General features: G+C 34.0%; 1 protein-coding gene across 1 annotated transcript; it reads right to left on the bottom strand.

Annotated features, from left to right (window-relative positions):
* Positions 1 to 309: 309 nt before the first annotated feature.
* LOC103590938 (chromosome unknown open reading frame, human C11orf58) lies at positions 310 to 12,033 on the bottom strand. Its single transcript, XM_008573285.1, has 5 exons — positions 11,835 to 12,033; positions 6,662 to 6,745; positions 3,894 to 3,954; positions 1,931 to 2,040; positions 310 to 792 (listed from the first exon to the last, which is right to left on the bottom strand). Exons 1-5 carry the CDS (start codon positions 11,895 to 11,897, stop codon positions 559 to 561), a joined length of 552 nt encoding a protein of 183 aa, XP_008571507.1. The 5' UTR covers positions 11,898 to 12,033; the 3' UTR covers positions 310 to 558.
* Positions 12,034 to 12,657: the final 624 nt, after the last annotated feature.

Genomic DNA, 12,657 nt, shown 5'->3' with positions numbered 1-12,657 from the left:
AAAGTATAATTAAAGTATATTTTTCACGAACTAGAGCTGAATCAGTAAGGGTAAACTAAGTACCTGATCTTTTGCCAACATTAATTTAGACTGTGACTGGCAGCAGAAATATCCATGATGAATAGTTATACAATACAAAGTATAATTAAAGTATATTTTTCATGAACATATCACAGTATCAAATAAATTTTTAAAAGAGAAAAATATGAAGGAACAAAAAAAAAAAAAGAAGAAATAGTGACCGCAAACAAAAAAAGGCATTTCCATAACTGCATTTGAAGGGGTAAAAAGGTGAGATTAGAGGGTTGATGATGCTAATATGAAAGGAAGTTGAGTATTTATTTCTTGTCTTATACAACTCTTACTCTTTACAAAAATGGTTATAGTCACGACCATAAAAGTGTAATCAATGGCATCTGAAAGCAAACACTCTTTGTAATTATTTAAAAGGGCCTTTTTAAAAATTATAATACAAAGGTCTGTGCTCTATAAGCAGTCCTCCACTGTGCATTATAACAATAAGGCTTACTTTTAATACAAAGACTAAGTGTTTGGGAGTTATGAACCACTGGATTTAACAAACATCATCTTATAATTGCTTTTTGCATCTTTTTTGTTTTTGGGATCTTCCACTTCATCAGGGTGCTCAGTAGCTTGGAGTTCTTCAGCAGATTCTTTCTCTGATTCTGAATCACTTTCAGAGTCATCTGGACTTTCAGGATCAGGTGAATCATCATCATCATCATCATCATCATCTCCAGCCACATCACCTTCTCCATCATGATCTTCTACCTAAAACACCAACAGGCTCTTTTTAAAAATAAACATCATTAGCCAGTACAAAAACTGGTAAAGCCTCTAATTTTTGTCAGTCGGAAAAACAGTTTATTAGGGGCTGGCCAGTTATCTCAATTGGTTAGAATGCAGCCTTCTAACACCAAGGTCAAGGGTTTGGTCCCCTGTACTGGCCAGTTGCCAAAAATCCCCCAAAATCCAAGACCCCACAAAACAAAACAGTCCACTTCGTAGCCATTAGATCAACAGTTTTAAGACTGTATTGTAATCAGAGGCTGCTGAGGGAACAATTGAGAAATCAGGCAACTCCATATGTTTTTATACATTGGGACTTCAGCAGGATTTTATTTTTAGAGAGGGCAATGAGACCACTCACCTGTTCCCCCTTCCCCCTAGTTTGAAAACCACTGTATTATATTTTCCTGAAAGAAATAATATTTTTTTAAAAAAATAAGGCAAATTAACCACTGATCTTTATATGGAAACCAGTTATCAATGTTTTGCATACTATACAGGTTGAGTATCCCTAATCTGAAAATCTGAAATGTTCCAAAATCCAAAACTTTTTGAGCACCCACATGACGCTCAAAGAAATGATCATGGGAGCATTTTAGATTCAGGATTTTCAGATTAGGGATGCTGAACTGGTAAGTATAATGCAAATATTCCAAAATCTGGAGATCATAACCCAAAACACTTCTGGCTCCAAGCATTAAGGATAAGGGATACTCAACCTATATTATTTTGGAATAAACAGTAGTTACAAATTAATTCATAATATAAAAAGAGATCACTTAGGGAACAACTGAGAAAGAACTCTCTCCTAATCTAGTATTTCTAACTTACATGAAATATTTTATCTAATTTGTGAGCATGTTGTTCATGCCTAGTAAAAGATGTGTCCTAATGACTAACCAGGATTTACATTTAGCTGGTATTAGAAAACACATTTTTAAAGCCTTAAAAACATCTCTTCTGATTATTTACAGAGAAGCAGTTGGGTATATAAAAATATTTTTGGTAACTGTATAAAGAAAGCTTTTACCTAGGATTCTTGATTGCTAGGGTAATCTAACATAAATAAATGATATCAAATTGAAAATTGATTATCTTCCCAATCAATGAAAATTACTACCTCACTGAAGCCAAGTCCACAATGTCGTCGATATCTTCCTGATAATTTACTGTCCATACTTTGCTGATATTGAGACTCCAGTTCTTCATTAATTTTCTTGTCTTCTTCCCCTGCATGTCCAGTGTACTTTGGTTATGTTTCAGTCAAATTAATAAAAACATTTGATTACACAAAAAAACCTATAATACAGATGCTATTATATTCAGGGCTGATTTCTCTGTGACTTATTTTACAATGAATTTTGTAGATAAGTTTTTATACCACATGTGCTTAATAACAGCCAATAAAATCATTGAAGGATGTATTTATGATTACTTCTTTAGTAATTAACCCTCTGAATTAAAAACGTGTTTATAATTTCCTATGTGATAATTCAAACCAGACACAAAAGAGTCTCGGAAAGAACTGACTGAAGTTAAGATATCATAAATATTAATTATTAAGCACTTTGATTATTAAATGTTTTAGTTTATTTACAGTATAATAAATGTTCTGAAAGTCTTCTCCTAGTCACCAAAACAAAACAACCAAAAACTCTCCAACAAACAGAAGTATCTGTTTAGAGAACGGCTAAAATGATCTTGTAATGGTTCTCCTGATGCCTTTCTTTGCATGTCAGTTTACTGAAGTAACATAAAAACATGAAAAAAATTTTTAAGTTTATGTAACACTTGATATATATACATACGAAAGTACATCAAAAAGTTCATGGAAAGTTTAGTATAATCTTTAAATTCTATTTTTCCATGAACTTTTCACATACACTCATATATTCTGTTGTACGTAAATCATGAAGTAGAATCCTAAATACCTATGAATCTACCACTCAAGAACTGGAAAATTACCAATACCATTGGAGCTTCCTGTGTATGATATTTTAATTTGTAAATATAAATATAAGAGGAATTTTAGGTTTTAATCACAGATGGTGGTACTTTCCATTATTTTTATTCATAACATTCCCAATTTTAAAAGAGTAAATGTAGCAGTTAAAAATATTTTTTCATTCTGCAGAGCTCAGGGATACTTTCTGCCTTATGTAGCAATGCAAATCAATTTGAAATTAACACCAGAAAAATAAAAGATCTATTAATTTCTAAAATGTGCTACATATGGTGGCTGAGTATACAGTTAATTTAAATAATTAAAAATTTTGTTAGATTTAATCTAGGTCATTATGCTCTTATTATTAATAAGGTCCAAGATTAGGGTCAATTTTAAATAGGTGAAAATTTCACTTTTTAGCAGACTAAATTAAGATCCAAATTCATTTTCAGTTATTTAAAAATTTTCCCTAAAATTAAAAGTTTATTTCTTTATGCTCTGCAACTAGTTTATATTATTCAAAGATTTCAGAACAAAACATAGTGAATAAACTCAAAATATAATATGCCAACTATAACATTATATGCTAAATAATTTATACAAAGAAAATGATTCTATATTAGCAGACTAAATTAAGATCCAAATTCATTTTCAGTTATTTAAAAATTTTCCCTAAAATTAAGTTTATTTCTTTATGCTCTGCAACTAGTTTATATTATTCAAAGATTTCAGAACAAAACACAGTGAATAAACTCAAAATATAATATGCCAACTATAACATTATATGCTAAATAATTTATACAAAGAAAATGATTCTATACATAACAGAGGTGGCAAGATGAGGCATAAAACCTCACTACAATTAAACTATATGTTCTGAATCAGTAAAAATGAAGACAGGAAAAAGTTTCTTGGTTAGAATATCATATTAATACATACTCTTATCTTTTTAAAGTCTAAGTACATGATACTTGATACTTTACGTGATAACATGTTTACATATAATACATCGTTTCCAAGTCTAATATTTTAGTCAGTAACACAATTATATATACAAGTTAGAATATCCCAAAACATGTACAAATATTTCATATTCCAAATTTAGCACCTCTATTTTAATTATATTTTATTTTCTTACCTGTTCGGAAGTGAGATGTTGATTTGTGATCTCCTATAACAAGACGACCAGTATGTTCTTTCTATAAAAAGGTTGAAAACATATTAGAATTTGAAACCACTAATTTAATATAATTATTGAGTGTCTACTATGTGCTGGAAACTATTCCAGACTTCTGGGATACAGTGAAAAAAAAGGACTAAACTAAGATCCCTACCTTTATGGTGCTCACATTCTACCAAGGGTAGGGATGGGAGGGGAGACAGACAAATGTACTCAATAAGTAAATTATATACTATGTTAGAAAGTGGTAAGTGCCATTAAAACAAACAATATAGAACAGAGTAAAGGGGTAGAGAGTGTAAAGGTAGAGATCAGGTTGGAATTTTAAATGAGATGAGTAAACAACTAGAAAATTGAGTCAATCTAAACATTTTCTTTCCTAAAGACGAGATAAATGAGTGCTTTATTTATTTATTTTCTTAATTGTTTTTAAAATTTATCCTTATATGATGTAATTGATTTTCATGGCCCTTTACCAATTCTTCTGTTTACCCCCTCCCTCTCCTCAAATGAGTTGCTTTAAATTTCCCACCTCCCCTTTCTGATGTCTCTTGTCCAAGGCTACTTCAAAAAGTTCATGGAAAAAAAGAATTAAAAGACAATATGAATCTTCCATGAACTCTTCGAAGCACCTTTATCTCATGAGAGAAAGCAAATAAGAGTATTTAGCTAGATAAAAATGAAACAGACTTATAATGTACAAAATGATGTATCTTTACATCATGATCAATCAGCTAGTTCTCTACTACGTGACTACAACAAACTCCCAATCTCAATCTGTCAAAAAGAACAGAATTTAAAAAGAATTTAATCTAGAACCATAAACATGATATCTGACTCAAAGTTATCATTTGATCTGGCTACATAATTACTCCCAATTTATCTGTCTAATCTACTCTTTATGATTCACATTTAGTTTCACAAGGTAAAGAAATAAACTTCACTAAAATACAAAGATGATACTACTGAAAAGCTGCATTAATATTTATTGCCTCAGATGCCTTTAACACATAATCAAATCAATGATTCAACATGCTGCAAAACAGACATCCCATTAGCAAGATCTGAATAACGGCATCAAGTTATTCTAGGATGATATATTGTACTGATCTATTCATACTTTCCTCAGTGAGTTCTCTCTGTGACCAATAAATATTCACAGTAGCTGGCTAGGATTAGGAATATACTTTGTAGTCAAAAAATAGAATAAAGTGAAGGAGCCCATATAAAGATTAAAGCTACAATCTTAGCCTCAATTGCAAAGAATTTAATGTATGCTAACCAGCCTATTTACTGGTAGCCACATTTCATACATTTTATGTTAAGATGTTCTTCCTAAGTTCTCGAAGAGTTTTCATTCTACCGGGTTGAGTATGACCCCTAAACTATTACTTTATTTAATATAATCTTGACAAACCTTTTATTTGCAAGAACCAAGATAAACTTCAGATTATTTCCTATGACAAATTACAAATTATTGGGAAATCTGAATTAATGAGATATTATACAAATGCTTCCTTTATATTCATCTTAATGTTTTACATGACCTCTTCCTACCCCCAAACTCACTGTTGTAGTTGGGCTAACTACTCATCCTTTCAGAGTCAGATCAATTCTATTTCTGGAAAGCTTTCTTATACTACTAAACCAGAGTTAGCTACCCTTCTCTGTGATTCCACAGCACTACATGTATGGCTTTCTCATAGCAATTATAATTCTCTATTGTTATATCTGGTTTCCTCCACTACATGATACTTCCAAACATGTATTATTGATCTATGTAACCCCCAGGACCTAGTACGGGGCCTGACATGTAGTAGGTAGTCAATAATTGTTGGTCAAATGCATGAATACATATTCCCATGGGTGTAACAAAAACAAAGGGCAGAATTTCATGTTAAGGTGCTTGAAAGAGAAAAAAAGTTATCCAAAATCTTTCAAATTTAGTTTGTATGAAGACTACTGGGACGATGTTATTAAAATAAATTTACTTGCTTACAAAAAATGTTTCTAGAGACTACTGTATTTGTAAGTAAAAATGAATTGCTAGGAAAAAGAAAGGTTTTCTCAATAGGTGATGTGTTCATGGCATCTGTATTTTATACATTCTATCGTGTTAATCAAACTGAGAGGAATTTCAAAATATATTGAACATTTTAAAAATTAGTTTCTTGATAAAGGACACTCCTTTGACTTCTATGTAAAGGGCTGGAGGAAACTATAAAATACAACAGAATTTTTTACTTTGAACAGAGGGTCTTACAAGTTAACACAGAAATACCTTCTATCAACTCTTTGGGCTAATAGATGGCAAATCACTTCTATGTAAAGGGCTGGAGGAAACTATAAAATACAACAGAATTTTTTACTTTGAACAGAAGGTCTTACAAGTTAACACAGAAATACCTTCTATCAACTCTTTGGGCTAATAGATGGCAAATTATAAACTTTCACATCTCCTTTCTCCCACAGTCACCTGGAACCAAACTGTTTTCTATACAGTCTCCAAAGCTTTCTGCCAGAGGCACTGAGAATTCTAGAAGTGGTTCAGAAATAGTATAAATTTCAATTGCTTGGTTAGGCCAGGTGTATTTCCCAAAGTCAAAAGTAATCATGCAGAGCAGAAAAACGGGATCCAAACGTATTCAGTCTTTCTTATTTAACATACACAAAAAATGGTATTATTTTCACAGAAAAGATAAAAATGCATACTGTCTGACACTTACCTTTCCTGCACCCATAAGTCTCAAGAACTTTTGTTTTCTCTCTTCATTACCCAAATCTGCTGCCTCCCAATTGCTGGATCCAAGCTGGAAAAGACATTAGTTCATTAATTTTTTGCATAAAAATAAGTATTAAAAATTTAAAGTCTATCTGCAACTCCCAAGTCTTCATTACCCAAATCTGCTGCCTCCCAATTGCTGGATCCAAGCTGGAAAAGACATTAGTTGATTAATTTTTTGCATAAAAATAAGTATTAAAAATTTAAAGTCTATCTGCAACTCCCAAGTTTTTTTTTTGTCAGTTTTAACTATCATCAGGTTTATTGTTCTTGCTTAGGAAGTTAAGCATATGTATCACATTCAGATTCAAATATACTCTTTTTCTATTACCTCAGGGCAGAATTCTTTAGTCTTTTGCAGATACAGCTCAGAGTCTCAAAAGACTGCATGTATCAAAATCACCTAGAAGGCTTGTTAAAACTTTATTGGACTATACCCTCAGAGTTTCAGATTCAGTGAGTCTGATATGGGGCTCAAGGGTTTTAGTTTCTAACAAATTCCTAAGCAATGTTGATGCTGTTGATATGGGTCCACACTTTGAGAACCACTACTCTAGAATCTTGCAGAAACCTACAGCACCTAATACTTTGAACCCAGAATGTTGCCAGTTAGTTGAAGTTAAAAAAAAGTTCTGCCTTAAGGGTTCAGATCTCATTGCTCTGCTGCAAAAAAAAAAAAAAATATATATATATATATATAAAATTAAGAAGTCCTGCCTTTAGTGATATTCTAAGGGACAGTATATTACTACGATCCACTAAACTGAATTTTTATCTTTCAGTTTCTTTTTTGAGCAGTTGTAATTATTTGTTAGGATTGAGATACCATGTCTTTTATTATTTCTTGAAGGTCTTCCAAAGAACAAAAAGAAAATTTTACTTATTTTTTAAAAGAATAGACTAAAACTCATTTTAACTTGCAATTATCAAATAGGTCTATTGAACCCTTTTACAAATTTAAGAAATATTATGGAATCCTAGTGATCATATTTCCCCCCTACATCTTGAAACAAATGTAAGAATTATTATAATTCATTAATTATTCCCAACTATGCTAAAAATGTCTAAAATAATAAGAAAACAGAAGAATGGTAGAAGAGTTTTCTCATTGTATTGCCCAAAGTACTGTACTGTCATCTTTCAAGAAGACATCATGCCTCTGTTGTCTGCTTTTAGCTTTCACTGAACACAGATGAGAATTAAGATTTTTCATTTTCCACCCTTACTGGCAAAGAGAAGAAAACTGACAAAGGTATTTCACAATTATTAGACGAATAAGAAGGTAAATGCAATATGACCAGTATTATATTCTGGACTAATGATGATGGTGAAATTAACTACCTGCATGTGCAAAAACCTCAGAATCTGAGTCTTGGATGATGAAATACTAGATGACTTTTCTTCAACCCAAGAATCTATGAGACAAAAAAAACCCCAAAAGACAAAAAAGTATGGTACTTTCACCCGGAGAGTCATTCGACAGGAAGGACTTCATCTTGAAATATTTTGGATAAGAGCCAGGATCATCCCATTTTTCTAAAAGAAAGTTTATTTAATCTTTCATGATGTTTGTATACCAACATTTACCTGGTTTAGATTGTAAATGGACAAAAGCTGAAGGCAGTTGTGTATACAAAGGTCACTGGAAGTAAAAAGATGATACAGACATTGGACTAATCATTCTAATTGAGTTTATAATCTACAAATGAAAATGTTTTATAATTATGGAGCAAAGATGGCAAACGCCTCTTCAACACAACCATAAGCAATCAAAGGTTTCAAAAAATTCTTTAAGTACTATATTTTGATGATACAATGCGAGAACTAGAAATAATGATAAAGCTAAAACGTATTAGAAACATATATGAAATCTGAAATTATATGTTCCAGGTTCACATATGACAGCTAATATGCAATTTAGAGGATGCTAACCATTTGGTTATACACACCATCAAAATCAGGAAAATGCAGAACAGAAATTTGGGCCTGCTGTTGTTATAAAAATTCCTAATAAAGTTGTTTTTCACTAACTCTTTATTCTTAACTCTGAAAATTATTCATAAAAGGCTAAAAGAATATAAAAAACAATGATAACTATTTCTCGTGCACATGAGTTAAAGCATTTGTACCACACTGGACCCACTTGTAGTTCTGCTCAATTCTTTTTAGTAGAGAGGCTTGTACACTCTCATAATTTTGGCTACCTAAGTTACAAACCTCTACTTCTTTCTATGTGACTGCTCATATCTTTTTATAAGCCATTTCATTCTTTATTTCTGGCCCAGTATGATTTTTAAAAAAGTATTAATGAAGATTCAGTTCTGATTCTCACTAAATCACCTGCTCTGTAAGCCTGGACCTGACAATTAGCTTCGTTTTAATTCCTTTTCTACAAAGAAAGGCTTTTTAAAAAGACTGTCTTAAGAATAATACCTAGGAACTGCAAAATGCTTTACAACCTATAAATCACTTTTCACTTACATCCTCTAAAGAGCTCCTTACAACAGTCCATTTAATTAAGTACACTGAGGCATAGAGGGGCTAAGTTGACTTGTTTCAATCCTCTGGCCATAAGTCTTCTGCTCTTTTCACATCATACTATATATGATCAAATTACATAGAATACTGAAAGTCAGTCTTTGAATTACAGTTATAAAAACATACAAAATTAAGTTAAAAACAATTGTCTAAAAACCAACTTTCCTGATTCTCTATTTCTACTAAAATAGTAAACATCTTCACAATGTTTTTACATAAATAACCCTATCGTTTACAACTTCTAATCCTAATTTTTTTAAACATCTTCACAATGTTTTTACATAAATAACCCTATCGTTTACAACTTCTAATCCTAATTTTTTTAAAAAAAACATGAAGCCCTTCCCGTTTTTCCTTTTAAGGACTTTAGAGTACAACAGCAATCACCTTGCCCAAGTGCTGCATTCTGAAAATGCAATACGTGGGTGACTGATACATTCTTAGAGGTTCCCCAAGTAACTAAAATTAACCTCCCCCTCCCTGTAAGATAGCTTTCATTTTTCCACTCCAATCAAACCAATGAAAACAAGTTGTCTGCATCCTTACTACCCTTTACTATACAACTGCAATCAATTTACTTCCTCAATACATATCTTAGTAGTGACTTGTAATGAGAATTTACTTTTATATTGTCAGCATTCTCGCAGGGATGTATTCTGTAATTTAACTTCCATTTTTGATATTTTTTAGAATATTTTATTACCCAGTTTAACATGTGAGCACAATGAAGAAAAATTATCTTTTACACACAGTGGACGTTCATTAGAAACTGTTGACCAACTATGTATTATAGTCAGTTGATTTTTTATGACAATTTAGAGGTATATTTCAAAAATATATGATTTTTAAAATATTAAAAACTTAAAGTTAACTCCAAATTACTAGTAAAAATAATGAAAACTCATACGAAAGAAATGAACTTTTAAAAAAATCAGTATCAAGAGACGTTACTGTATTGCACTATAACATTAGCAACATAATGATTCTGGGGCAGTATGTGAAGGTCCTAGGTCCTAATCTTGAATTGCAACTGTAACAATCTCCTCCAAAGACAAAGCTTATAGGCTCAGGAACCGTCCTAAAGGTCATCTAGTTTCAACTGATCTCAACAGAAGCTGTAGATACTTAATTACTTAATCCCTTTAACTTTCTGTTAAATTACATTATACCACCTGGAGTCTTCTGTCAAGCTGAAAGATTGTCTAGCAAAACAGGTGTCTGGCATCATAGCAATCAAGTTACAGTTAAATACCAGGAAGAAAACGATGTCATAACTTTTTAAATGGCAGCCAGGTTACTCAAAAACTTAAATAAATTCCTGACAAATACCAATTAACATATTGACAAGAAAAATCAAAAAGCCAGTAGACGGGAGAATATAAAACATGAATAAATCTCACTAGATAACCAATCAACTTCTAATCTTTCTGCAGGGCTAAAATCAATTTCCTTTAAGACCCATACTATTCTGACCTTCCACACAAAGAGGGATCTTATTTGCTACAAAGTAGTATTTATCCAGTGAGCCTTTGGTAGGTTACAAAGATATTATGAAAAGCACTGAAATGCACTATAGAAAATTTTTTAAAAACTGTATACATTCAGAAATTGACAGTGCTTTAAATAACTGAAAACCAGATGTTCCTTCATCATCTTTAATGACCTCTCCACGCCCCTTTCCCAATAATTTCTCCATCAACGTTCTCGAGGTATTTATTCATTGTATGAAGGACCCAGTTTTACGTTTACTGGTTTCCTGCAGATTCCATGACACTGCGCTAGGAGTTAGGACAAATACGTATACAAAAAGGCCCAACATAAGCTACAATACTTATTCATCTTTGAATTCCCAATACCTGGCATAGCAGTAAATATTTAATGGGTTATTTTAAGGGATGAATGATTTGCTATTTAAAATAAGCTGGGGGGGGGGGAAGGGGTTGGGTTTGAGGGGAAGGCGAACGAGGTATCTGACATCAAAATGGGCTTCTAGGTCTCGCTGTCTTAGACTTCACTACCGTACGCCAGTTCTAAATTACATCCCTGGTACAATTTTTCGGCTCAATACTATTCTCGGTCTACTCCTACTAGTACAGTTAGCGTTAATTATTACCAGTACACTGCAAAAATAATCCAGGCCGGAAAATTTGTCCAAATATGCACGAATATTTCAACACTGTCATAGGAACATTTTAAACGTAAAACAGTGAGTGTCTTGCCGTCTCTATCATGAATAGAAAGGCCCGAGAAAGCAGCTTCATCAGCTTCCCCAAAACGCAAATATGAGGGTCTCTTAACTAAGGTCTTTAACTTCTCGACCCTCTTAAGGATTTCCTTCCTCAATTCCCCTTCCTACGCAAGTCTCCGGCTCCTGGCCTTTCGACCTTAATGAAGAAACCTTTCAAACCTTTCGACCTTAATTAAGAAAGGGAGACATTTCCCAGTCATTCTGGTTCCTCGTCCTCAGCCCTCCCCCTTCGGGCTACCTCAGGCGCTTTCTATTCCTTCAGCCACCCTTCTCGGCCTACTTCAGCCTTTAGTAGGCCTCAACCCTCATCCACTCCGCCATTGTTATTTACATCGTCGTCTGGGGAAGCTGAACGCTTCACCCCGTGCGGGTGAGACTCCCTGGCAGCACTCATCGTTGCGGGGATCCCGACGGGGAAATGCCGAACCCACTCGCTGTCCTCCTCAGCCGGGACACCAGCAGCCCGCAATCCGCCACCGGCCCAAGCAGCGCCACTCCAGAACGCAAGAGTCCCTGCGGACCTTCGCCACAGTCGTCACCGAGGCTGCCGCTCGCCACCCCAGAGCCCTCTGGGAGTTGTAGTTTTCTGACTCACTCCATACTGACCAAAATAAGAGATGGACGGGTGACTAAAACTACAATTCCCAGGAAGTCAAGCGGCGCAACTCGCGCTGTGCGGCGGGAGTGCCCTCTGAGGCCCCACCTTCTTCGGGTGGTAGAGGGCGCTTTCCCGCGGATGAGTATGGCGGTGATAGGCGGTTGAGAGCTTCGTCTTTACAGGAAGAGGTTTTGAGTGGGTTTTTTCTTTCACTGTGAGAGGCTGCCTTGTTGGCAGTGCATCTGTTGTAGTTAAGCACCTAGGTTTAAATGTAATGTGTGATGCTTATTGAATCATTACGAGTACCCTCCGCCTAGGACCTTTTTAAAAAATGGCTTCTAGGGCCGGCCAGTGACTCACTTGGGAAAGTGTGGTTCTGACAACACCAAGCTCACGGTTCGGATCCCATACAGGGATGGCCGGTTAGCTCACTTGGGAGAGCGTGGTGCTGACAACACCAAGTCAAGGGTTAAGATCCCCTTACCAGTCATCTTTAAAAAAATAAAACATATAAAATGGCTTCTACCATTCCCACCCTAATGTTCGTTCTCTGTCG

This window comes from Galeopterus variegatus, unplaced genomic scaffold (assembly GCF_000696425.1).
Source record: "Galeopterus variegatus unplaced genomic scaffold, G_variegatus-3.0.2 Scaffold898, whole genome shotgun sequence".
Lineage (NCBI taxonomy): Eukaryota > Metazoa > Chordata > Mammalia > Dermoptera > Cynocephalidae > Galeopterus > Galeopterus variegatus.
This window is presented reverse-complemented; position numbering and strand designations above follow the sequence as displayed.